This window comes from Phyllostomus discolor, chromosome 6 (assembly GCF_004126475.2).
Source record: "Phyllostomus discolor isolate MPI-MPIP mPhyDis1 chromosome 6, mPhyDis1.pri.v3, whole genome shotgun sequence".
In the NCBI taxonomy this organism is placed as follows: Eukaryota; Metazoa; Chordata; class Mammalia; order Chiroptera; family Phyllostomidae; genus Phyllostomus; species Phyllostomus discolor.
In genome coordinates, this window is record NC_040908.2 from 163,676,782 (window position 1) to 163,703,480 (window position 26,699).

Consider the following 26,699-nt stretch of genomic DNA (forward strand, 5'->3'; position numbering starts at 1 on the left):
TGAAGGCTTATGTGTTTTAGCAATGTGAACAATGGTGTTTTGATATTGTCATTTCAGTCAGTATGGTCTCCCATGGACTTTGTGGTGTGAATACCACACCATGGAAAAGTAAAGTGCTACCAGTGGGACGGCAGTGCCATTCTGTGTTTGTGTCTGGGTGTGACTGCATGCCTGCAGGTGGGCTGTGTTCATGACCACCTCTAGTCCTGTGTGGATGTGTGATCCAACAAAACACAGGAGGAATGGCACATGGACAAGGATGGCTGAGTAGAGAGCCTGGTGAGCAGGATGATGTGGTCAGAGGGCCCAGGCTCGTGGTCGTTCTAGCCCTCATGTGCAGCACCAACCCTGGGCCTCCATGCTCCCTATGAGGCCCTGTCTGTGTTTCTCAGGCTGTCCCAAGGGCATCACAAGTCCTTGTGTTTACCAAGGGTGGTGAGCAATGTGCGTGTGCTGTGAGTGAAGAGTTTCCTGAAAGCTGAGCCCTGAAATTCACTACAAAGTGAGAAGTGGACAGAAAACAAATTACCCTGGACCCTCCCAGCATGGACACCCAGTAAGGGGTGAGGACCAGGCAGGCTGTTGAGCTTCTGATGAGAATGGAATGGCAGTGGGGCTGCTGGTTGGAAATGGTGTGACTGCTCAGGGAGGCAGCAGTTCCCTCAGCAAAGCCCAGGGGTGGGACCCTTTGGAGTGATTTTGACCCCTCACCCCCTTTTTTTCCTGGCCCTGTGACTGGGCATGTGTGCAGGGATGTGAGATGGCTTCTGAGCCAGCAGTCTCTCTGGCATCCCTCCCTCAGGCCACCATGGTCACTGGAAACTGTGTCTCTAGAATGTACTATGGACAACACCTAATGGCCAATTCATGACAAGAACCACCCCAACTCCAGGGACAGACTGTTGGACAAAAACAAGACAGGGAGAGAAGTGCAGGGAAAGTACTTTATTGGAGCAAGACGTTGAAATCTTCACATCTGGGGGTGATCAGTCCACCCTTGAATGACAGAGGCTGTCATGTGTAAGATATTTCAAGTCTAGTTGTTACATTTAGATTCTATATATTTCTGAAATAGAGAAAGAGACAGAGGATGTCAATGATGATTCCCCTGGAGATGACACATTCACAGGGACTTTTGTTCACATCAACATGTGAAGGACATCACACCCAGCAAAGACACATGGAGGCACGAAGCAGGAGAGCCAAGCAGGTGGGGAATTCAATAGTCCTGGTGCACCCATCACAAACCATGTAGGACAGAAAAGAACATGTCTATAGCCTGACAGATAAACCCTGAGTGACCAGGCATGGGACTCTGGTTTCTAATGGAGCCAGGAAAGATGCAAGGGTGGACTGAGCAGCCCAGGATTTCCCCCCTTTGAGTCCGAGGTCTAAAGGCTCTATGTTTTCACTCAAAACTGGATGCAGGGGAGAGAAAAGAATGGGGGTGGGGGAGGAAACATGGGATGTTCTGTCTGCAGGAGATGTCCTGTGTCTTGTGTGGAGACCAACCTGACAGCACATGGACATTCCCACACTGAGCATCCAGCTTGTGTGGAGATTGTGCCAAACCCAACCTCATTCCAGGGGTGGAAGAGCTGGGAAATGATTGTAAATATCTGATTTCTTCCCCAACACATAACAGAAGTGTCTCAGCTCCATGCAAGTCTATGGGTGACATAACCGGGAGGGTCTGTGCCTGCAGGCTATGACAAGTGAGGGCTGGGAAAATGGTACAGAGGTACAGGGAGGGACCCACTCTCTGAGAGCTGGTGGAGCTTTCAGCCAGCCACCCCTCCATCCTGACCCATGGCCTGGGCTAGTGCCCCTCCCTTCCATGCTGTCTCCCTCTACCACTCCCCTCCCTCCATGAAACTCCCCAGGGACTGAGCCTTTGGGTGAGGAAACTGGCCCTCCAACCTTTAAAAACCCCAAGGCAGGCAGGCAGCAGTCTCTGCCCATCAGCTTCACCACCTGGGCCCTAATTGTCCTCCCCAGGACACTGTGGGTACATGTGCACAAAGAGGCGACTTGAGAAGGAGGAACATGCTACACCTACTATGCAGCCTTAGTCTAGCTCAGCAGGTGTCATTATCCACCCTGTGGCCACAGGCCACTCTGTCAGAGGTGAGAAGAAGGACAGGTGCCTTCCCGCCCTGTGCCCACAGTGCACCTCCCTGATTTGCCCCCCTGGCTGTGCAGCTGAGCAGAAATCTCTACTGAGGAAAAAGAAACAATTTACCAGAACACTGTAAATTTTCCCTCTGCCCTCTCCGGGGATAAGATTCACACAATTCTTCATATTCATCTTGGCCTCAGCAGCCTCTCTAGATGGAAAAAATGTCAGAAGCTTGATGTTGTAGAGACTTGGGTGATCAAAAAAGAAGCTTTTTAGTTGATTCATAAAAGTTGGACAAGCTGTTGCATTTGCTGGAGCAGAAGAAAAAGAAACACAATTGTTGTAAGGAAGACATTTCCCCCCATGACCCCCTGACCTTTTTACTAGACAGGAATGCCAGGGGGTTTTATGGTCCCCTGTCATAACTGTGGTAATGACAACAAGAAATCCTAGAAGTGGTGACTTCCTCAATCACAGAGGAAGGTAGCCAGGCTGGTCCTGGAAAACGCGTTCACGGTGTCCCAGTTCAGTGGTTCTCCTCTGTAAAGCACATGCAGGCCTTTCCAAGACTCCCCTGCTTTACTGAAGTTCAGTTTCCCTGGATTTCATAAATCAGGGTTTGGACTGTCATTGCAGTGACACGCTCTTTTCTCTTGGACGAAAGGGGAGAGGAGCTCTTACTGACAGTCTTTCCAGCAGAGTGGGAGAGGGCAATCTCACAGAGATCAGAGAATAGGGAAGAAGTCTGGAGAGGAGCAGGGACAACGATGGAATGTTGACAGATGTTCTTTTGAAAGCAAACTAAACAGTAGAATTATGTCATTGGGTGAAGACAGCTAAATAGCTTAGAAAGGAATCTGAGGCTTACACACCAACCAAGACAAGCTCTTCTTGTCTGCACTGAATACAGAATTCCTTTGAGACAGTGGGAGGTGGCAACTAGGCCTGTTTTCACCTCAGTCGGGATTGTGCTGAGACCTGAAGTCACCACTCTTCTGGGTCTGGATTCTCCATACCCCCCCTCCACCCCTCTACACCCAGGTCTTTATAACCACCTGAGGTGGAGAATGTGTCCTGCCAGGCTCCCATGTGACCTGAACAGAAAGGAACTATGCAGAGAAGGGGAAAGGTCAGATCAGAGTATACACGTGGAAAGGGGAGGAGGTCAGAGAGTCAGAGGAAAGAAAAAGAGTCAAAAGAACATGGGTCAGAGTCGAGGGCATGATGACATAACAAAGTATTGTCAGATGAGTGGCTAGAAGTCATCTAGAAACACAGCCAGTGCTGCTCTGAGATTGCACTGGTTCTTCCAACCCTGGGAAGACTCCCAGAAAAGGAGCTGTGTGTGTGGATGTGTTGAGTGCTGCTGCTCCTGATTGATTCCTGGGGGAGCCAGACCACACTGGCTGTTTTTGAATTGAGAACTCTCCTAAAACCTTCCCAGCTGGAGCATTCTATGAGTCTGAAAGACAGAGTTTGAGAGCCATGGACTCAGCTGGCACCAAAGACTCTGTGAAGAGGAATGGCTGATGAGACCCAGAGCTGGCTCCTGAAACCCTTTGTATCACTGTGTGGTCAGAGCTGCTCCTGCTGGTGGCTGTGGAAACCAAGGATGAGAGGAGACTTGGGGAGGTTGAGTATTTTGTTCAAGTCACAGTGCTGCTGAGTGGCAGACCGTGATGCACAACCAAATCTTATCTCGTCCTGCTGCTTCTGAATATAGGCCCTAGATGGCAAGTGAGGCTTCAGGTGGGAAGCTCTTCAAAGTGTCCACAAAGGGTGTTCTGGAAAGTTCCAGGGTGTTGTGAATTGATACAGGAGACTTTGGCATTTGGTGGGCTAGTCCACAAATAGTGGGGCTGGTTTGGGTTCTGATATATTCACCCCTCCTCCCCACATAACTTACGTACTTCATAGAAGGTTGCTTACCTGGGCTGGTGGCAGTCTGATAAGGAGTGATACTCACCCTCATAGCAGCAAAGGGCCAGAGTGATCAGCAGGACACACAGGGACAGTCTCATGGTTGATGTTGCCTTGAGTTCAGCTTTAGCAAACAATGAGCAGTTAGCAGCTGGACTCAGCAGCCTGGGGAGCCCAGGGCTATTTGTACCCAGTCAGCCTCACAGGTCCTGCCCACTCAGATGTGGCAGGACACAAGGCCTGGCTTCCAGCCCTCCCTTCCTCACTGAGGCCTGATGCCAACCATCATGGTGACAACCCCAATGACTTGGTCAACCATCAGCATTGCTGGTACCATGCATATCTCCTTTGTGGTAAAAACTGAAGCTGAAGTTTTAGAAAAGTATGATCACTTGATTAGCAGGCACCCTCCCCAGGATTCAGGTCCTTAACTAGAGTTTCAGAAATGTAAAATCAGTCGATTGGTGGGAGCCTCCTTAGGATTTAGCTCCTTAGATGGGGGAAGTGGCTGGTTTTGCTCATCTGTCTCAGCCTAGCATTTGGCACAGAGAAGAGGATACGCACATAGTCCTGGAATATTTGCTTGTGCTACATCTTAGTGGAACAGGGTGCATGCAGGTTCAGGGTGACTCTGGGCAGTGGAGGTAGAAATGTCAGTGGTGTGGGGACACCTGTGAAGATATCAGTGGTGTCCGGCTCTCGAGAGAACACTGTGCCAACAGGAAGATTACTTCACCATCTCCCACCTTCTGACTCTCATCTAATGGTTGAAACATAGTGTGGCAAGGGTTCCATCAAATTAAGCAGGAAACTCCTAACTGATAGTTCCCTTGTCTGTTATGAGGGTAGCACCTGCTGGGTCCTCAGGGTCCCAGGAGCAGCTGTGGGCACAGGGACTGTTCTCTTCCTGTCCCCTGCTACACTCATGCACCCCAAAGCAGCCCAGGGGCATGAACTCTTCTGAGGAAAGGCATTAGGAAGCAGTATGGGTACAGAGGAGAATTCATCAGATCCTCTTAGGAGAGACAGAGTTTGAGATGAAGTGGTGTTAGGAACATGGAAGCCATGGGAACAGCTTGAGAGAAGACCAGATACCATAAACCAGGTGGCTGGTAGGGACCACAGGAATCCATGTGTGTTACCCTGAAACACCAGTGCACAGTGGGACAGGGATGGCTTTGTGACTTGGGAAAAGAATAGGATTGGCTGGGGAAGCAGAACCCTTCAGTTAGACACATTTTTGGCCTGAAGATGTAAAACAGAGAGTGGGATGAAACATGCTGGTTTCTCCCCCTTGCTTGCTGTGTTTGGAATTCAGAGTGCCTGCAGACCAGTGGGCACTGTAAGCTCCATGGCCAGGGGACAGGAACTGCCCCCAGTCCCCCGTGCAGGAAGGGGCAGAGGAGCCAGTGACTGGTGCTGCACTGTCCTACTCTGCCTGTTGCCCTGCATGCACCAACAAGCTGACAGCCAGAGGGATGGGGCACAGGTGCTGGGCAGCGAGTGGAAGAGAGGGCACTGTGCTGCATGCAGGACACTGGCTACCGCGGGAGAAAGGCAGATTCTAGGAGAAGCCTGAGGCCCAAGAGTGAAGGGGAACAAAGCCAAGTGGCTTGGACAATTGTGTAGCGGCCACATTCAGTTTCCCAAAGGGCTGTGTTTTTAAACAGGAGAAGGCACTCAGGGTGCACCTTGTCTCCCTCTGGCAGAGGGCGGCAGGGTGTTTTCTGGGTGTTCCAGAGGGAACAGGCTGTGAGGAGGAAGCTAGCCATATTTTTGAAATTATGCAGCTTTTGAATAAATGACCTCTGTTTTCACCAAACCTCTGCCTCTGGATGTTTACTTAGAGGATGGGGGCGTGCAGCAGAACCCCCAATACTGTTCAGTGACATTTCTTCTTGAAAGAATCACTTTTGTCTGGGGTGATGATCCAAAAAGTCACAAAAATGTGTGGAAAGTGAGTGAGCTACTCCATTTCATATTTTTCACTGTGGGGAAATTTTCTTAGTATATTTATTTGGGGACTTTCTTCCCACCACAATCTGTCTCATTTCTGAATTTTTTTAGTTAGGCATGCCTTTGTTTTCTTTCATATTCCTGCCTTTTATATATATGAACCCTGAAAAGCTGGTGTCCGTGCTGCCTGTCGCCTACCAGAACCAATAGCAGGCAGAGACTGAATCTTTATGGGCACTTTATTCAGATGGCGATGAACTGAGAAGACAGAGAGTTTGTACCCTAACAGACTGTCTTCAATTCCATTTTCAACCGACCTTTCTATGAGAAGAGAAAAGTGTAGGTAAGGGATTGAAACTCAGTGGAAACTGTTCATCAGATAAAAAGCTCCAGCATTCTTTCATCTGTGGCCTGGGTGGTGGTCTGCATACGTCGTCCTCCAGTTTGACTCCAATTCATAAAGAATTTGAGAGAAGAAGAAGTGTACTCCATGGGTCACCGTCACTGGGCCAGACAGGATCTCTCCTGCCTCCATCCCAGAGTTGTCTGTCCTACTCACCTCTGTTACTGGAGCTGAAGTCCTTCGAGTTTCACGTCCCAGGCCCCCCTCCAGCTGCCTTCTTGTTAGCATCTGCATGGAAGGCTCTGGTGGGAGACTGAAGCTGGGAAGAGGGCAGGCACATGCGATAGTTCTCACCTTTGACATCGCCCACTTCAGGGGTGGCAGGAGTGGTGCGTGTGGTACCCACAGCAGCCCAGGGAGGCTGAGCCACACCCGTGGCTTCGTGGGCAGGCTCCTGGGTTCTTGCTCAGTCAGCTCAGTCCCAAGAGCAGCAGCCTCAGCTTCTCCTGCAGCCATGGGGTCTAGGCAATACCACTTGTCTTTCTCTCTTGCACTTCCAGAAACGGTCTTCCTGCCTTCTGCAGTCAACGGGCAGCCTGTGTAGTCTCTTTTTCACTTCTCCAGTCCTGCAAACACCTTTACTATCAACTCCTTGTTGAGCTTCTTCCGGTTCAATAGACCTTCAGTGTTTTTCCTTTTCCTTATCGGACACAAGCTGATAAACACCAGGGAAGGCTGCTTATGGCTAACAGGACTGTATGCACAGAAATGCGTAAGTTGTAGAGTCACAAAGGGAAGAGAGGAGCCCCATCCCGGACAGGACTCGGGGTCCAACTGACTCCCAGCTGGAGGGAAAATTTAAAGTACCCACATACAGTAAAACCCCAATGCTTTACATTCTCTGAACCAATACTCCTGACATCTTCTAAAGCATGAGATCAGCACCATTGCCAGTACTTCAGAAACTGCTAATCTGTGGCTCTTTTGATAATTAACGCTATATAACATTTTGTGATGCAGTGTTGTTTTGACACTTTGGTGTCGTCAGCTGACCTGTAACCTATTGCTCCTACAGGAAGTCAGTTGTACCACCTTTGACTTGTCTTCTGTGGTGAAACACCGCGTCCTGAGCAAACCCAGGGAATGGGAGAGAGGCAGCTGCCCGGCACTGGTCACCTGCTCCTCCTCTCATCCTTCCCTCCTCTCCACGTTAACAATTATTCACGTCCCACCCTGACCCTCCATTCCTCCTTTGCACAGAAATCTGCTCACTCTGAAGGAGTTTTCTCCAGCACACGCTTGGGCTTCTCTTCCCCCAGATTTATTTCTCAGTGGACTTCATCCTACCTGCTCTCTATCTGCATGAACACTTCTAACAGAATGTTGTCAGTTTCTTTTCCCACCACACTGTTGGGTTTACTGTTTTATTCTTTCCCTGTGTTAATCTCTTCCTGTGGTTTTTTGGTGGAAGGCAGATTTCAGAGGAGGATATGCAGCGATTAAACCCATGGCTGTTCTGGGCTGCCGATTCCGTCCTGGGTGATGTGCTGAGTTCCGCTGTGGTCCAGGGCTCTGATTGATCATGACCTTGTGGTGACAGTTGGAAGTTTGGCTCTGGGTTATTTTTTAAGCAAGTATAACTCCCTCTAAATCTCCTTTTGAAATATGTTTCTGTGCGGAGAAACCTTAATTTCCTACATTGGATGATAGTGACAAAGCTAAGGATATTTGTAGCAGGGGAATCGTTTGAATATCGTTTAAGGGACATGGGGAGGGCCTCTGCCTACGCTGAAACAGGACTCCAGGGCCTCCTTCATAAGGGCTGGCTCAGGTGGCAGGAACACAGCACAAGCAGGCAGTTAAGCGCGGGGTTCTCCCTCAAGTGCACTTTACCCTAGAGGTCCTGTGCAGAAATAGCTGCCAGGTTCTGTTTTTTAAAACTTGAGCCCAGTTAACCACCAGGAGCCCTTCTTAGTAGGTGTCCTTTTCCTTAGGGATCACACTCTCCATTTCGAAACCTTCACGGAACCCCAAAATTGGAGATTCCCCTTGGTCTTGATGCCATAGACCACTGATTGACACTTGGCACGTCCTTTCTCCAGCCTTATAAGAAAGAGGAGGAAAAGGTGGAGGTGCGCAGCATCCCACTAGGAATCTCTGCTGGGTGGGAGGGACAGCGACGTCCCCTGTCTGGGAGCCAGACAACTCTTGTCCACCAGAAGCGGAGACCGGGCAAATGTGCGACACTTTGGGCCACGGCCGCAGTCGGAGCTTTCGGAGCTTTACGGTAAATCTGCGCGGTGCGCCTGCGCACGAGGGCGAGGTGTCCTCGGTGCCGTTGCACGCAGGGCAGTTGCTAACCCAGCGGTTTTCAGAGCTGCCTCGCGGGGAGCCTGGGCGGTGCACGTTCCGAGGCCGACGGGGCGGCTTCGCCCATCCTGAAGCCCCCGGCGTCCTCGGTTAGTCGATAGCCCTGCCCTAGTAGCAGCCCGAGCCTGGGGAAGAACCCTCCTGGAGCTGGTGGTTCGAGGCGGGAGGGCGCAGATGAGATAGCACTGCTGGGATGTCAAGGCCCAGGAACGCCCGGGAACTACGGCTTGAGGGGAACGGGCGGGACCTCAGCGCATAGTTGGCCCCTGAAGTCCATGCCTGTAAAACCGGGACCCGAGGTGGAGCCCGTGGCGCCACTCTGGCATCCCCCCCCACCCCACCCCCACCCCCACCCCCGGCCCGTGGCCCAACGTGAGTCAGGGACAGTGGTGCTCGGAGAAATTGAGGCCCGCAGGTGCCCCAGGCCTGTGTGGCCGGGGAAACTCCGGACGCCAGGGGGCGCTCTAGGGTTTTCCTGCAAAGTTCAGACCCAGCCGCCTCTTCTCGCACCAACCCTCTTAGTTTTAAGAAATTGCCCGATTCCACATATAAGTGAGACCACATAATATTTGTCTTTCTCTGACTTGCTTATGTCGCTTAGCGTAGTAATCTCCAGGTCCATCCATGCTGTCGCACAGGGTAAAAGTTCTATCTTTTTTTACAGCCCAAAGTATTACATTACGTAAGTGACCACAGTTTTTTTATCCACTCATCTGATGGGCACGTGGGCTGTTTACAGATCTTGACTACCGAAAATAACACGGCTGTGACCATAGGGGTGCATACATTCTTTCTGATTGCTGTTTTTGGATTTTTAGGGTATATCCCCTAAAGTGGCATCGGTGGGTCAAAAGGCAGTTCCATGCAACAGACTGAGAGATTGCGGGGGGGGGGGGGGGGGAATTGGATAAAAGGTTAGGAGATTGTTAACAGGACTCAGGAAACTAAAAATAGGGCAGTGAAGGCCAAGGGAGGGGGTGGGGGGGCCGGGTGGAGGTGGGCAAAGGCGGGGGTGAAATGGGGAACACTTGTGATGATGTCGACAAAAAATTTATAAGACGAAAGAAAGAAGGAAGGAAATTGCCTGAGCTGTAAGCCCTGCCTTCTTCCCGGAGCAGAAGCTGGACCTTGTCCCCAAGGGAAACTCCCAAGGAAATTGTGCCAGTCAAGGTTTTCCTGAGCCCTTTAAAAAGACGTTGTCGTCTTCCTGATCGCTAGGGTCCGTCAACATGAATCCTGTGGTCGTGGTCCACGGTGGCGGAGCCAGCTGTATCTCCAAGGACCGCAAAGAGCGGGTGCACCAGGGAATCATCCAAGCCGCCACCGCGGGGTACAACATCCTAAAGGAGGGAGGGAGCGCGGTTGACGCTGTGGAAGGAGCCGTGACCGTCCTGGAAAATGATCCGGAGTTCAACGCAGGTAAATTTGCAGCGCAACTAACCAGGTTAAGCTTCTCCCCCAGAATATCAGAACCTTTCTAAAGTGTCAACAAATCCAGTCACCTTTGTGGTAGAACTTAATATGCTCAAGAGGTTTAATTGTTCTCTTATTACCTGTTGGCCAAGTTGCTTTAAGAAGTTTTAAACCTTTCCACTCCCTTCTTTTTTCTTTAACCTGCTTCTTAGAATTCACATCCCAAGAGGCTTTTTAATTACATTTTTTGTGGCCGGGGGGGGGGGGGGGGGGCGGAATGGGAATGGACTACATACTGTATACTGTGCCTACTTTAAGTTTTGAAAAATGTGTAAGACACCTGTGTGACCACACCACAATCAAGATTTAAAACATTTCCATCACCCCCAAAAGCTGCTTGGTGCTGCTTCCCAGTTAATCTCCTCTCTAATCCCCAGCACCAGGCATCCACTGATCTGCTTCTGTCACCCTAGTTTAACGTTCATTCTGCAGAATGTCGTATAGATGCAGTCATGCAGAATGGATTCTCTTGTGTTTGCCTTCTTTCACTCAATTGATCAGAGTAATAATAATCATAACTACTGTGTACCAAACAATGATCTAAGAAATGTGCACAGCTAACTAATTTAATCTGCACCATAGTTTTGTGAGTTAGGTGGAATTGTTATGCTCATCTCTCAGATGAGAAAACTAAGGCACAAAAAGGTTCAGTAACTTGCTGGAAGACACTCGTGTCTGCTTTATTTTAAAGTAGAAAACCTAAGATGTAGGGATTAAAATACTTCTTGGAATTATGCCACCCACCGAACATCTGTTAGGGAAAAGAATTTCAGGAAATCTTAACCAATTAGTCATCAACTCTTTACTCTTTGTCCTGTCCCCTTGCCTTTGCTAAGCACTCTTTAACACTTATGCAAAATTTCATAAATCAGCCTGACACTAGTTTGAGGCATAACCACATGTTCATGGCTGTTCGTTGAGCCGAAATGTGCCAGATGCTTCCCCTTGCCGGCGGGAGGGGCAGCCTGCTGTTTCAGTGGGACACTCGTTGCACTAAACTCCTGTTAGTCGCTGCCCTCCTGGTGACACACACCACTCACTCACAGAGGCCCTTGATCTGGAGCAGGTGGTTCTGGTTTCCCACCTTCTCTAACAGGATCAGGCTTGTGCGTGAATTAAGGACGTGCGGGTTAGGGAACTCAGCAGCTAGGCCTTGTGACTTTGCTCTGTAACAGGGGCCTGCCTTCCGGAGCGTGTCCGTTCCGGTTCCCTAGACCTCCGCTATTCAGCACGTGGAGAGCGGAGAGAGTAGGGCTGAAGAGGAGATGAGAGATGGAGGGAGGGGGAGAGGTGGGACTTTTAACGGTGGACTGCCCACCCCTTTGACCTCTGTTTCCCCTTCGCTTCCCCCCCCCCACCCCGCTGAGGTCAGTACAAACAGTACTCCTGGTAGCTTGCGCTCCAATCCTCTGGGACAACTATTCAGGAGCTTCTGACAGAAGGTGACTCTGGGCAGTGACTGCGTTAGGGGTCAGTAATTCGCACAGTGACTCGGCTTATCCCAATGCTTATAAAAACATGGTCTGTGTCTACGCTGTACTCACATTTCAATATGGATTTCACTTTAGGTTTAAAGCTTATGTCATAATACCTAGTTTATTAAAATTAGTTTATTTGTTAGAAACCAGCACTGGAAAAAAGTGAACTCTTAGAGTGATAGAAAAATTCTGTAAAGACTTCGATTGGCAACCGAATAATGACCATTTGCTTTCACTAGAGTTAAGCAGTACTTAACACAGAACTTTAACTAGTTACTTTCTCCTCCCTAGAATTCAATTGGATTAGCTCTCACAGAGGCTTTGAGATAACGGGATTTTTATTTATCCACCCTCTCTGAAGTACCAGATCTAGAACCCACTAACCTAATACCATATAATTTTAATGGGCTTTTTCCAGTGCCATTTTTACATACAGTAAAATTCCCCCTGTTTCAGTGTACAGTTCCGAGAATGTGATCAAGGCATTCTTAATAAGTTTTTGTATGTGGTGCAAGGTACATATCAAGGTTCAGTTTCTGCTCCATTGTGCCCAGCACCTGTTGTTGAAAAAGCAGTCCCATTGCCTTGCCCGTTCACCCTTGTTGCAAATGGGTTGTTGGCTTTATGTGCTAGACTCTGTTTCTGGCCTCTGTTCTGTTCCACGGATCCGCATGTGCATTCCTTCACCGGCTCCGCCCCGTCTTAACTACGGTGCTTTTATATTGTCTTAAAATTAGATACTAAGTCTTCCAACTCCATTGCTTTTTCATGATTGTTTTGGCTGTTCTGGTCTATTTGCCTTTCCCACCAATTTGAGAATCGCCTTGTCGATTTCTAGCAAAAAAATTCTACCAGGATTCTGATTAGGAGTGTGTTGAATCTGTAGATCAGTATGGAGAGAATTAAAATCTTAGCACTGAGCTCTCCGATTCATGAACACAGTATGTACCTCCACGTCCTTAGGTCTTTGATTTCTTCTGTCAGTGTTTTGTGGTTTTCAGCATTCGTATGTTGTGTTTTGTCAGATTTATACCTAACAACTTCATGTATTGTGGTGGTATTGTAAATGCTACTTTTTAAAATTTCAATTGCCTAGTTCACTGCTAGTATATGAAACTAGTTGATTTTTACATGCTTATCTGTCATATATGCTTATTTGCATGTATCTTCTTTGCCAGGGTGTCTGTTAAGGTCTTCGACTCATTTTTTAATCAAGTTCGTTTCTTACTGTTGAGTTCTAAGAGTTTTCTGCACATGCGGATAGAAGTCCTGTATCAGGTGCGTCTGTCACAAACGCTTCCTCCCAGGTCGTGGCTTGTGTCTTCAGTCTCTTGACAGTGTCTCTCCCAGGGCAAACACTTTCCATTGTAATGAAATCCATCTCAGTGTTCTCTTTCGTGGTTCAGCCCTTTGGCGGTGCATCTAAAAAGCCAGACCCAGGGTGGTCCGTATCTTCTCCTGTGTTATCGTCTAGGCATTTTATAGTTTTTCACTTTACCTTCATGTCCGTGATCCACTTTGAGTTCATTTTTCTGGAGAGTATCTGGCTTCATTTTTTTTTTACCTGTGGGTGTCCAGTTGTTCCAGCAGCTTCTGAAGAAAAGACTCGTCTTTGCTCCCTTTGATCGCCTTCTCTCCTAAGATTCTGCGCCTCATCCCAGCGCGTGTGGGTTTTCCCATGGCGCCGAGCCGTCCTCGGGCACCAGCTCGGTGTCCAACCGCGTAGCTCGATCCCAACTCCATCTGCATCCCTGCCTTGGTATTAACGCCATGCAGTACTTTTTGTTTCAGACTTGTTTTTTCATCTCAAGAAGTTCTCTTTGAACCCTTTTCATATTTTTCTCCATGTTCTGGTACATATGGAACAATAGTTATAACAGCTATTTTAACATGCTGCTTTACTAATTCTTATCATTTCTGTCATTTCTGGATCTGTTACCATTGATGGATGTTTTTTCCCTTCTTATTATAGGTCAGATTTTCTAGTTTCTTTGTGCCTGGTAATTTCTTACTGGATACCAAACCCTGAATTTTACCTTGTTAGGAACTGGATATTTTTATAATCCTTTAAACATGCTTTCCCTGGCCAGGTGGCTCAGCTGGTTGGAGTGTCATCCTGTACACCGAAAGGTTGTCGGTTCAATCCCTGAGCAGGGTGCATACAGGAGGCACCCGATCGATGTTTCTCTCTCCCTCTCTCTCTCCCTCTCTCTCTCTCTCTCTCTGTCTCTCTCTGTCTCTCAAATCAATGAGCAACCCTGGCCAGGTGGCTCAGTTGGTTGGAGAACCCCCACCATGAACCAAAAGGTTGCAGGTTTAATTCCAGGTCAGGGCACATGAGTGGGTTGTGTGTTCGGTCCCCAGTTGGGGCACCTACAAGAGGCAACCAATCAATGATCCTCTCACACATCTATGTTTCTCTCTCTCTCTTTCAACCTCCCTTCCTTTCTCTCTAAAATCAATAAAAACACATCTTGGGGTGAGGATTAAAAAATAATAAAAAGTTTAAAAATGAAATCAATGAGCATATCCTCCGGTGAGGAGTAAAAATAATAATAATATAAATGAATATTCTTGAGCTTTGTTCTTGTTCCATTTGTACAGATGAGGAGACAGTCACAAAGAGGTTAAGATTAGCGAGACGCATAGGCGTCAACCTAGGCAGAGAACCCGGGAGGAAGGATACTAGTGGTGAAGACAACAGTATTGCCAAGGGCACAGAGCAATGAGAGCTTACGATACATTCAGGGGAAGTCAATTATTTCAGTAACATGTGGCCAAGGAGAGGAGATGAAGCTGGAAACGTTAAGTCAGAAGCCAGGTCAGGAAGGCTTCGTACTATCGATTTTGCAGGCCATGGGGCACCAAGTCAGATTTTTGTCTCCTCTGGCAATGGAGTGGAGGGTGAATTGAAGGAGGCAGCTTAGAGGAAACTCTGAAGCCACTTCTAAATTCGTGCTTTCCACTTCTCTTTGGGTCTAGGCTGTGGCTCCGTCTTGAACACCAATGGTGAGGTGGAGATGGATGCGAGCATCATGAGCGGGAAAGACCTGTCTTCGGGAGCCGTGTCCGCAATCCGGTGCATCGCAAATCCCATCAGTCTCGCGCGGCTCGTCATGGAAAAGGTACATGTGGCCATCGCACCCTTTCCTACGGCATCGTCACCGCCGAACTTCAGTGACTAAAGGGCACAGACCATACGGAAATGCTTGAGGCCACTCTCCGAAAACTATAGAAAAGAACAGAAGTAATGTTGACTTTCTCAGATAAGCCAGGATTCTGGCTCTGCGGACAATGTAATTTGACTGGAAGTCCCTGGACCAGTGATTCCCTTGTCTTCATGTCATCGTCCTGTGTTCAGCCTTCTCTCAACATGTATAAAACACAGGTGCACTGAACAGACCCGCTATTTAATAGCATATGTTAAATACAAATAGACTAAGTTCTCCAAATTTAAGGTCATATATGTCACATTCCTAGCAATATGCCATCATTTGGGGGGGGTTCTTTAAATACAAAACTCAGAGCCAGGCTCGCTCCTTCCTTCCTTCCTTCCTTTTTAGATTTTGTTTGTTTATTTTTAAAGAGAGAGGAAGGGAGGGAGAAAGAGAGGGAGAGAAACATTATGTGTGGTTGCCTCTCTCATGTCCCCTACCGGGGACCTGACCCACAACCCAGGCCTCTACCCCTTCTTGGAATTGAACCAGCGACCCTTTGGTTCACAGGCCTGCACTCAATCCACTGAGCCACACCAGCCAGAGCAAAATACAAAACTCAGAGCCAGGCTTCTTTCAATAATCAGAAAAGCAAGCCACTGAAATTTGCATTTTTAAGGCTCACAGTAGGAACAGTTTAAAAGGTTTTTTGGGTTTTTTTTTTTTTTTCATTTAATTGATACTTCTTTTTTAATGTATTTTATTGATTATGCTATTACAGTTGTCCCATTTTCCCCCTTCACTCCCCTCCACGCTGCATACCCTCTCCCACCCACATTCCCCTCCTTTAGTTCATGTCCATGTGTCATAAGTTCTTTAGCTTCTACATTTCCCATACTATTCTTGCCCTCCCCCTGTCTATTTTCTACCTACCATCTATGCTACTTATTCTCTGTACCTTTTCCCCTTCTCTCCTCCTCCCACCTCCCTGTTGCTAACCCTCCATGCGATCTCCATTTCTGTGCTTCTGTTCCTGTTCTAGTTGTTTGCTTAGTTTCTTTTGGCTTTTGTTTCAGGTGTGGTTGTTAATAATTGTGGGTTTGCTGTCATTTTACTATACATGTTTTAAACTGCCCCGACTGGTATATCTCAGTGGGTTGGGTGTTGTTCCACAGACCAATTGCTGGTTTGATTCCCGGTCAGGGCACATGCCTGGGTTGCAGGCCAGGTCCCCAGTTGTGGGTGTGCAAGAGGCAAACAATGTTTCTCTCCCTCTCTTTCTCCCTCCCTCCCTCTCTCTCTAAAAATAAATAAGTAAAATCTTTTTTTTTTAAGATATTTTTAACTTTTTCAAAAACTAACCATTTTTCCACTTCTTTCTGGTTCAAGACACCTCACTGCTTCCTGACTGGCCAGGGTGCCGCAGAATTCGCAGCCGCCATGGGGATCCCAACGGTTCCTGGGGAGCAGCTGATAACCGAGAGAAACGTCAGACACCTGCAGAAAGAGAAGCAAGAGAAAGCTGCTCAGAAACCGCACCAGCAAATGTAAGTGCCCTCCGAGGCTCACAGTGGAGACTTTTGACTAAGTCAGTCAAATATCACGTGGCAGTTCGTTGTTTGAGCACAATAATGCACTCTGAGTAATGGGGAGACTGCTCTTTTGATTCTTACATTTAACCCCCGTGTATTACTCCTATGAGGAGTGACTCAGACTAAGCTAACAGAGTTCCTCCTCCAACATGACTCAACAGAGGAATGCCTGGTGTTGATGTGTGAACCCCCTGAGTGCTTCTTGATGAGTTTGTCACCTTGAGCAGACTAAACAGGCTCCCTGGCGTCTTGTGCACCCCAGGAGCCCTTTCGCAGTGGGGAGAAGCCAGTGCCGCTCCTGGGGGTTCGGGTTAACTGTGCGTTCTGAACTGCGGTTTTCTGTGGTGCAGAGGTCAGGATCCCAAATAAAACTCCCCTTTATTTAAACCAAAGTCTGAAAAATATAATTTGAATATGGCCTGGAAGTTTATAGTGAAATATAACCTGTTAACTTTGCATACTTTTTTAGAGTTGTACTATTTAACCAGACATATACTTCAGTATCACCTAGGGAGCTTTTTCAAAATAAACATAGCTGGGCTCTTTCCCTGAAAAGTCTAGTTGAATAGATCGGAGGTCAAGAGGCCAGGCAGGCGTACTAGGAGAAAGTTGCCCAGGTTGAGAAGGTGCTTTCCAGGACTGGCCCTCTGCCAGGGACTGGCCCTGGTAGCTGGTGAGAGCCTCGCCGAGCCTGCTGCTGTGTCTGCAGGCTGGAGCGGCAGCAGTGGGCTTGCTCATTCAGTGGTCCGTGGACATCCCACAGACATTGCCGCAACGTCTCCCAAACACTGTACAACAACACACGTCTCCACCAGCCCGCATTGCTCTTAGATAACAGTAAGGAGGGCTTCCGCCCCGCGCCCTGCACGCGGGAGCACCCTCGTGTCACAGCTATGCAGAACAGCTGGTGGGTTACAGGAGCTGGGGCACCTCTGCCACTCAGCACCGGCACAGCATCACCCACCTCATCATCCGCTCTTGTGACTGACACCATTCAACCCCCAGGGAAATGCTTCCATGCATCTCCTGCTCTGTGTCGCCGAAGCAAAGGGCCCCTGAGTCTCACGGTTTGCAGACTGTGCCACTGCAGGTATCAGGGGTGGGCACGGCTGTGGAGTGTGGGGGAGAGTCGAACAGCAGGAGAAAAGGCAAGTTCCTAACTTGTCAAATTCTTGTGTAACCAAGTATTGTTCCTCCATAGCGCCAAATGTCCGCTGTCTTCCCTTTCTCCACGTTGAGACTCGTGGTCCTGGGGTGTTCACGAGTTAGGGCAGTATCTGCAAGCCTTGCTCGTGACGGCTGACTCCTGCCACTCTGACCTTTGTACGTGTGTGCAGGTCTACACCAGCAGTGTCCACTACAAATATGAGCGCCATGCTTTTAAAAAGTAAAAAGAACCCTGGCTGGGGTAGCTCAGTGGATTGAGCACCGGCCTGTGAACCAAAGGTAGTCGGTTCGATTCCCAGTCAGGGCACATGCCTGGGTTGCAGGCCAAGTCCCCAATAGGGAGCGTGTGAGAGGCAACCACACATTAATGTTTCTCTCCCTCTCTTTCTGCCTCCCTTGCCCTCTCTCTAAAGATGAATAAATAAAATCTCTTTTAAAGAAGAAGAGGTGAAATTAACTATATTTGACCCATTATGTCCAAAGTATTATCTCAACATGGAATCAATATAAGAAATTATTTGAGATAGTTTATCTTCTTGTTTCACACTAAATCTTCAAACCCTGGTGTGTACTGCACACTTACAGCGGGCCTCCCCCCACCCCACCCCCGGTCACCCCGTGTCCGGGGCTCAGCACCACAGCAGTGAGCGCCTGCTGGGCCGCGTGCACGGCACTGCTCTGGACCGCCTGCAGGGAGAACCAACTCTTTAGGTCAGCAATGAAATGGACACTGAATATGAGAATTAGGAATGGTTTTATTCTTATAAAATTATTGAAAAGATTTAGTTAAATGTTCAAAAGTATAACGTTAACATTTTCAGCTTTTAAATAATTTTGATGTTAATATTATCGTAATTCATGGTTTGACTAATATTAATAGATAATTCTGCATATTTTGGGCAAAGCTAACTTTTTGAAATTATATCTGCAATTTTTTTCCATTTTTTGCTCACTCTTTTCTATGAAAATATATTCTAACTTTACCCATTCAGTATAATTACATCTCATTTTTTAATCTCTAGACGATTAAAAATGAGTGAGAGTCTTGAGAACTTGATAGAAAAAGAATACTAAAGTGGAACTCACAAAAAAAAAAAAGAAGAAGTGAAAAATCTTCAAGAAGCACTCTGCTTGCATTTTTAGAAACAAAACAGTAAAAGTAAGCACTCTTCTTCCAGGAAAACCCACATAAAATTTGCAGACGGGTCATTACAAATTCTTTGTTGGGTGGAGATCTAATTACTCATCAGAACAATGAAAATTAGTAACAGCATTGTTCTCTCCAAATCCACAGCCTGAACAGCTCAGCTGAAATCCCTGAAACATTATGTCCGTTACTAGAGGAGGATCTAATTGCTAGTGGCAGAGACTCACGCCTAGGAAAGGACACGGGGAGGTCCTAGCACTGGGGGGCAGGCTGAATAAACAACCGGCAACTGATAACACTGGGAAAACAGTACCAAACATCAGGGTAACAGCCTTGGGGGAACGATACCACGTGTCCAGTGTTTAGCCACACCTCATGATGCTTTTCGCGCTGCCATCAACACAATGTTTACAAGAAACAGTGGAAAATTTCTAGGTTTAGTAACAATTATTTCCACATTTGATAAAATGCCAAACATGTAATTAAGACAGATAATAATGAATCTAATGATGATTATCTAGACTACAGGATACAGAATCATTTAACGGGTAATAAGTGAAAGATGAAACCACACGTAAAATTTTTTATTTTTTTAAAAAGATTTTTATTTATTTATTTTTGGAGAGAGGGGAAGGGAGGAAAAAAGAGAGGGAGAGAAACATCAATGTGTGGTTGCCTCTGGTGCGCCCCCTACTGGGCATGTGTCCTGGCTGGGAATCCAACTGGCACCTCTTTGGTTCACAAGCCAGCAGCACTCAGTCCACTGAGCCAGTCCAGCCAGGGCACATGCAAAATGTTTTTAATACTCAGTTCAACTAGAATGTTCCATGGTGAGAAGACATGTTGAACAACTAACATTATATGCATCGTTCCGCTGCCCAGAGAAGAAAAACAAGCCTAAATCAATGTCTTGAATAAAGAGAAGAATTGGGAAGAATTTTTTTATCTTAGACTACAGTTAATTTTTTAAACTATCGAAAGCAAGCCTATGACAATGGAGCTAACGTGGTTGGTAATTAAAAGGCCTGTAAGCATGAAGTTTGTCCCAGAACCCAGAACTATCTATGTGACGCAGACAGCTCACGGTTTGAGTTCTTCCAGGAGATGTGCCCTCGGCGGCAAACCGAGCAGTGGAGAGGATGTGGGACCGCGAAGGGCCTGGTCCAAGGTCTTCCCGATCTGCCCAAAGACGGAGCAGCTCAGTTAGACTCTCGTCTGACCTTGTGATGAATCTCAGACGCGTGGTGGGAGGACCAGCTAAATGCTGTTGAAGTAAAAAAAATTAATTTTGATCAAAATTGAAAAAATTTTCATCAAAACCACAGGAGATTCTCAAAGAACAAATCATTGACTCTAACAGAAAGTGAAGTTTTGAATCTATGCAGTTACTTAGATTCTACAATTACTTAATTTGAATTGTCCGTTTCTATTGATAAGCTTAACAAAAGCTTTGAAAAACATCTGTTGGCTATTTCATTTTCAAAAAGATTAACAATATTTTTTTAAGTTTAAAGAAACCAAACCAAAACTGCCTGTGAAATATGCAAGAAAAATGACATTCCAAGAAAAATATAAGGAAACTGAAACAAGGAAACAAAAACATCGGCCCGACTTGGAGAAGATTCGAGCGCAAATAACCCTGAAACCAGTTTCTGCAGAGGCTGTTTTTCTCTCTCTTCATTATGTATCAGAGCGTAGCATCATTTGAAGAGGGTTTTGAAGAAAATTGAACAACGTACTTGCAGTTTTCTTTATAGTATACCAGCACTGAAATGTGGAAGAACTTAAGATCTTCTACGTGGCTCTAAATCTTGAGAGATGATGAAAATGGCAACCGTAAGTGATTGTGAAATGTGAGGTCAATGCAATAGTGGTCTCTTCCGTGACAGCGTATCCCATGTGATCCCATACGGCACGTGAGTGGGTGATGGCAAAGCCAGGGTCCATTTCCAAACCGACGTATCACTTTAAGAATTCCGTTGAAAATTCCAGTTGCTACTGCCTCCGCAGAGTGATGCTGCTCCAAGCTGAAACTCATTAAAAACTTGCTAAGAACAACAATGACTCAAGAAAAGTTGTCTTATTTGGTACTTCTGTATAGAGTGTGCATGTACAGAAATGTTAATTAGGAGAACATAATCAGTATAAAGCAAGAAAAGTGAATTTTGTGGAATAAATACACAAGTTATGTATCGTGTGTGTGTATGTGTGTGTGTGTGTGTGTGTTTTCACTCACCCAGCAGATCAACAGAGGACTCAGATGTGGACAATACTAATTAACTCATCGTCAGTAGTTTGTTGACTTTCAGTCACATGAGAACCGTAGCTTTAGTATACAGGGTCTGGCAGAAGTAGCGCCACGAAGTGTGGCTGGTGGGTGTGTGAATGCCCCGCACGAGATGGACAGCAATGTGAACATTTCACCTGAAATGCCATATGGTGTGCTTGAGAGTGATGTTGTTATGCTACAGAATTACATGCGTATGATTTTGTAATAAAAGATTTTTATGTGATAAAAAAGGGGCATTATTTGTGCCAGACCCTGTATTTTTGATTTCTGGTTATTGACTTTGTATCCTGCTGTTTTGCCAAATTCATTTATGAGGTTGAGCAGTTTTTTGGCTGAGTCTATAGGGTTTTCTGTGTACACTATCATGTCATCTGCAAACAGTGACAGTTTCGTTTCCTCCTTTCCAATTTGGATGCCTTTTATTTCCTTTTCTTGTCTGATCGCTGTGGCTAAAACTTCCAATACTGTGTTGAATAGAAGTGGTGAGAGTGGACAGCCTTGTCTTATTCCTGATCTTAGTGGGAAAGCAGACCCTGTATTTTTAAGGTGCATTTATCACAGTAAAATACTAGAACACATTTCTAACTTCCAGATATCAAACATGAAGTGTGGGCCCCCATCTGTATTGTATGCTTGCCTTGACCCCTGGCCAGTGCTGGGGGTGGGCCTGCCACCAGCAAGGACTGCCAGCACCTCCTTCCTCATCTGGCACAGGAAGGAGGAAGCTGTCGCCTTAAACTGAACAGCCCAGCGTTCCGCATTTGTCAAGGGCCGTTCCTTGCCAGGAGTTTGCACATTTTGTACTGTGATTATTTGTCTCTTCAGCTGTTTTGTCTCCTTATCAGTCTTAAGCCTATCTGGTCTGTGTTAAATTTCCCCCAGATCTGTAGTTGTTAATCTTGCTTTTACTTTGCTTATGGCATCTTGCCACGTGTCAGCTTTCATTTCCTGTAATCGAGTGCACGCACTCCCTTTTCTTGTGCAGGTCGTGAGGCTAGAAACGTAGAAGGATCCCCCGTGCTGAGACGTGAGCCACCTAGATTTTCTTGAAGAATGTTGTTTTACGTTTTATATTCAGGTCGTCAGCTATCTGGAGCTGGCTTTTGTGAGTGGGCTCCTGTTCACTTCTAAACAGAATGCCACATCTCCCTGTCTAGCCCCCGGACGCCAGGCTATGTCTAGCGCAATTCAGACACTCCCTGATGGCCTGGCAGGTGCCTCAGTCTGGTGCCCAAAACTGAACTTTTTATCCCCCCCCACCTGCCCACCCTCCATGCCACACACTCCAACAAAACAAAACACCTGTCCCTAACGGTCTCCAACATTGCCACCAATGCTTCTTGCAGCCTTTCAGCTCTGGAGCCCGAAAGCCTTGGAGTTGCTCTCACGTCTAGTGCACCTGCACATCCCCCCACTCACCCTTCAGTGTCCCAAGCCCAGCCTACTTCTCGCCTTCTCCACTGAAACCACCCCCACAGGCCGCCGTCTGTCCCCCGTCTTATCTCCCTCAGTCAACACACACCAACCACAGTAGTTGTTAAGATAACCTTTTGCAGAAGCAGAGCATACATGCAGAAGTGCGTGAGCCACACGTGCACCGTGGTGAATTTTCAGAGTGGACACCCCATGGGCTCAGCGCTCAGAGCAGGAAATAGAGCATTGCAGAAGCCACACACCTGCCCCCCAGTCCCTTCCCTTCACTGCCTGCCCTCCAGGTGGGTCAGCACTGGGAGCCCTCCTGTCGTTTCCAGGTTGTGGCAATACAATAGCACTGCTGTGAACACGCGGTGCCCTTGGTGAGCAGGGTGGCACATTTCTTTTCATTGTTGTTCTATTATTGTTGTTCCAGTTCTTCCCCCGTTGCTCTCCCCTACCCACCCTCCACCCCACGCTCCCACATGTATAAAGGACCCATGAGCATGGACAACAGGGTGGGGGTTGGCAATGGGAGCACGACATTGCTATCGGGCAGAAATGTAGGAATGTGCTCGCTGAGTGGGCTTTGGTAGGCGCCACCGGGTGGTCTTCCAGGGGGCTGTGGCCATTCACCTTTCTGGCGCTGGAGGGAGAACTCCAGCCCTTGCACAGCCATGCCCACACTCAACACCAGGCCTTTGGTTTCAGCCATTCGTGGTGGGCGCGGTGGTGGGAATGTGATTCCTTCTCAAACGTAGCTCGCGTGGTGACCTATCTCGGCTCAAGCTCTCCAGTGTCCTCCCACGTCACTCCATGAGGGCCTTACAGTGGCCCGTAAGCAGGATGATGACAGGATTTTGTGCTCAAACTGGAACTTAAACTCTGAGAGTGAAGGGGCACTGCTGAGCCAGGGCAACGGGCACGAGTTGTCTGTTGGTCACCGGGGTCCCCGGGCTGTGCGGTCACCGCCTCCTCCGCCCCGCCCCCGTCAGAGCTGTGGCGGTCTGGCTGCTGCACTCTCTCCCTCGCTTTATTCTCTGTGACCACAGTGGCCTCCTTGAGATTCCGTGATGTGAGCGGTCACGCTCCTGCCCCTGCCCCGGAGCACACTTCCTTCCAAGAGGCCCAGGCCCTCCGTAAAACAGCACAGCTCCACAGTCGTGCTCCCCAGATGCCACTGCAGTTGTCTTAGCCTTTGTTGCTCTTCCACACAACCTGGCGTTGTTGTGGCTCTGTTACCCTCTGGCCCGAGCAGCCCCGTGGGAGCAGGAACGTTGTCCCCGCAGCTCACAGCTGTGTCCCAGCACTTACAAACGTGCCCAAATGTCACTCACCATGCTCACCATGGAATCCGGGTGGCAGGCAGAGGGCTGACACGCAGTGTCTTCCACTTTTCTACATGAAGATGTAAAACAGAATGGTAGGGGAAAGTTACCCTTTATCACCTTTACGGCCAGCCTCAGAAATAGGCAAAGTGAGGTCCGGATGGGCAGCATCAGCGTCACCTGGGAGGCTGTCCCACCCCAGATCTACCGACTCGGGGTCTGGGGGCGGGTGGGGCAGAGGGGGGCAGGGAGCCGGAGACTTCTGTGCACACGCGGGTGGGAGACGCACTCAGCTGCCTTCACCCCCATGTCGCAGGCAGGGGAATGAGGCAACACTGAGGCACACAGCCCGCGGATGGCTGGTGTGGCCGGGCCCGAGGTCCCCTTCAAGCGGAGGTCTGAAGGCGTGTCTGTAACCTCACTGATCTCGCTCCGCCCTCTGGCAAGTCCGGAATGCCGGGACCGAAGCGTGTCGCATGTGCCACTCGCCTGTATGGGGTCCAGGCTGCGTTGCTACTCCTCCTCCACCTGTCACTTTTTGTCTCCTTATTTTTGGCAGAAGCCTGGGAACCGTGGGAGCCGTCGCCCTGGACTGCATGGGAAATGTGGCTTATGCAACCTCGACAGGGGGCATCATGAACAAAATGGTCGGCCGCGTGGGGGACACACCGTGTATAGGTACTCCTGGCGGGGGGCTCCCGCCCCCTCCTTCCCTGTCACCGAGTCCCCACTCTCTGCCCTTCCCGTCTCCTCTTTCCTCATTTATTGCTCCTCCTGGTGGCAGCTTCAGAATTTCTGGGAGCGGCAGCTGGGTGGGAAGGTGCTGCCGTGTGTCCCGCGGGCACTCTGTCTGTCCTCGGTCATGTGACTTGTGGGGTTGCCCCCAAGCTACCCGCAGTGTCTCTTTCTTCTCTGTAGCTCCAGTTTCAGGGCCCACAGACTTAGTCCCAAAGGGTTAAATACACAAAACCTCTCCCCAGGCATGGGTGCAAACGAAGGAACTAAGAAAGCTGAGAATTTAAGGTTGCAGTTATGACATGTGCATGGCACGGAAGTGACGCCCTGCTACTGCAGAAGTGTTACAGGTTGAAAGGTTCTTTGCGTTAGGGTTGAAGCGGATTCTGGCTAACTCCCAGGAGCGGGCAAGGGGTGGGGGTGGGGTGGTTGTGCACGTTCCCACCCGGGGAAGACCGGAGGTTCGGGGCTCGGGAGGAGCTGTCCTGGAGCGGCTGCCCCGTGGAAGGTCAAGCCTACTGCCCCCCGCCCGCCCCGGCGCCCCTCGTCCTCCTGACTCCAGGGCAGCACACGGTGCTTGGCCATCCACCGTTGCACCCCAAGGCCTTTGTCTACACGCTGGCGCTCCTTGGGACAGAACATTTACGTAGCACTAGACGTGCAGTACGCATTGGAATCTCTCCACTGCTACTCAGAACCATCTCCTTCCCTGGGCAGGATCCGGAGGCTATGCTGACAACGGCATCGGAGCCGTTTCAACAACGGGGCACGGGGAGAGCATCCTGAAGGTGAACCTGGCCAGACTCACCCTCTTCCATGTAGAGCAAGGTTCGTGGAACAAGTGCATGCTGTCTCGCTGTTTGTAAAGCGATGGCAAAGCCCCCGAAACCCTTCTCCCTTTGCTGCAGATGTTGCTTTCGGGGGAACACTGTTTCGCCTCTTTCCCACCCTCTGTTGGGATGGGAGCTGGACTAGGAGAGCGTGAGGAGCACTGCCTGCCGCACGTCCGGGCCGGTGGAGAGGCTTGGAGCCTGGGCGCCGGAGAAAGGGCAGCCTGCTAAGGCTGGGGCCAGGAGGGCCGTGGGCGGTGCGGGTCCTGCTCGGAAGCCCTCCAGCAGAGATCACCCACCGAGAATCTCTGTGGCCTCACTGTGGTTCTCCACACTGCAGATGACTTGTCCATCAGATTCTTACAAAAGTGACGTGTCACTTCTCGGTGTTTCCTTATTTTCAGGAAAGACACTGGAAGAGGCTGCTAATATGTCGTTGGATTATATGAAGTGCAAGGTCAAAGGTTTGGGCGGCATCATCGTGGTCAGCAAAGCAGGCGACTGGGCAGCGAAGTGGACCTCCGAGGCCATGCCCTGGGCGGCCGCCAAGGACGGCAAGGTGCACTCCGGCATCGATCTCAGCGAGACCAGAGTCACCGACCTGCCCTAAGCCCTGGGAAGGTTGTGTTCTAACGCCGCCTGCAGGTCAAATACAGTTTCCCGGTGTGGAAACTCCGCTTAATCAATTAGAGCTAGAAATGGAAAAATTCTACAGTCTGTCACTTGTTTTGTTGCCTTGATCAATGAGTACCTGAGTGTTTGGTGCAGGGTGGATTCCACAGGGATGAGAGAAATGCCTGTAGGAGGCTCAGTGTAAGCCTGGGCCTCTCCCATAACCCACTGTCTTAGGTTGGAGACAAAAAAATGACATGATCTTGATCCAACTGGGCGCAGGGAGCCCCCTTGGAATTGGGAGGCTGGCCCCCGCAGTGCCCCTCCACCCCACTCTCTTGGTTGCACTTTCCACCAGGACCCCTGGGGAGGCCCAGGTGGGAAGGAGAGAGTGGGGGAGGGGCCTGAAAGAGAGGCGGGGCGGCCGCGCTGAGGGGCGGAGTCTGGTGGAGCCGCGAGAGGTCGCAGCGTCCACTGGACTCAGAGCGAAGTTGGGTAGAAGCAGCTGTGAGAGGGTGAGTTGATTTTTCTGAGAAACTTCAGATCTTCTCTGTCTTACTAATAGAGACGTTTCCAGACAAGGGCCCTCTTGTGGCTGTAGCTCCCTAATCTGTGGGTGAGGGTGATAATGCAGACAGCGGATGGCGCTCCTTCAAATCCCAGCATTCTCTTGGGCTCCCACTAGAGCTGTGGGCTTGGGACCTCTCCGCCTCTCCTGCGACAGGGAGGGCGACTGCTGCAGAGACGACAGTGCCACGGTGACTGGCCGTG

General features: G+C 48.9%; 1 protein-coding gene and 1 long non-coding RNA gene across 2 annotated transcripts; one reads left to right on the forward strand and one right to left on the reverse strand.

Annotated features, from left to right (window-relative positions):
• Positions 1 to 930: 930 nt before the first annotated feature.
• Positions 931 to 4,227, reverse strand: LOC118501384. The gene is made up of 3 exons (XR_004904026.1): positions 4,086 to 4,227; positions 2,243 to 2,430; positions 931 to 1,066 (listed from the first exon to the last, which is right to left on the reverse strand). It is a non-coding gene; the product is annotated as an uncharacterized LOC118501384 (long non-coding RNA).
• Positions 4,228 to 8,655: 4,428 nt separating this feature from the next.
• On the forward strand, positions 8,656 to 26,173 carry ASRGL1 (asparaginase and isoaspartyl peptidase 1). The gene is made up of 7 exons (XM_028516361.2): positions 8,656 to 8,797; positions 9,927 to 10,127; positions 14,642 to 14,784; positions 16,204 to 16,361; positions 24,311 to 24,429; positions 25,204 to 25,314; positions 25,721 to 26,173. The coding sequence occupies exons 2-7, from the start codon at positions 9,938 to 9,940 to the stop codon at positions 25,924 to 25,926; spliced, it is 927 nt and encodes a 308-aa protein (XP_028372162.1). The 5' UTR covers positions 8,656 to 8,797; positions 9,927 to 9,937; the 3' UTR covers positions 25,927 to 26,173.
• The last annotated feature ends 526 nt before the right edge of the window (positions 26,174 to 26,699 follow it).

Bases quoted from the DNA above. Each gene is read 5' to 3' on its own strand.
- ASRGL1 (XM_028516361.2), top strand. From the start codon at position 9,938: ATGAATCCTGTGGTCGTGGTCCACGGTGGCGGAGCCAGCTGTATCTCC. The intron at 10,128-14,641 runs GTAAATTTGCAG...CTTTGGGTCTAG, and splicing joins TGATCCGGAGTTCAACGCAG to GCTGTGGCTCCGTCTTGAAC. The intron at 25,315-25,720 runs GTTCGTGGAACA...CCTTATTTTCAG, and splicing joins CCTCTTCCATGTAGAGCAAG to GAAAGACACTGGAAGAGGCT.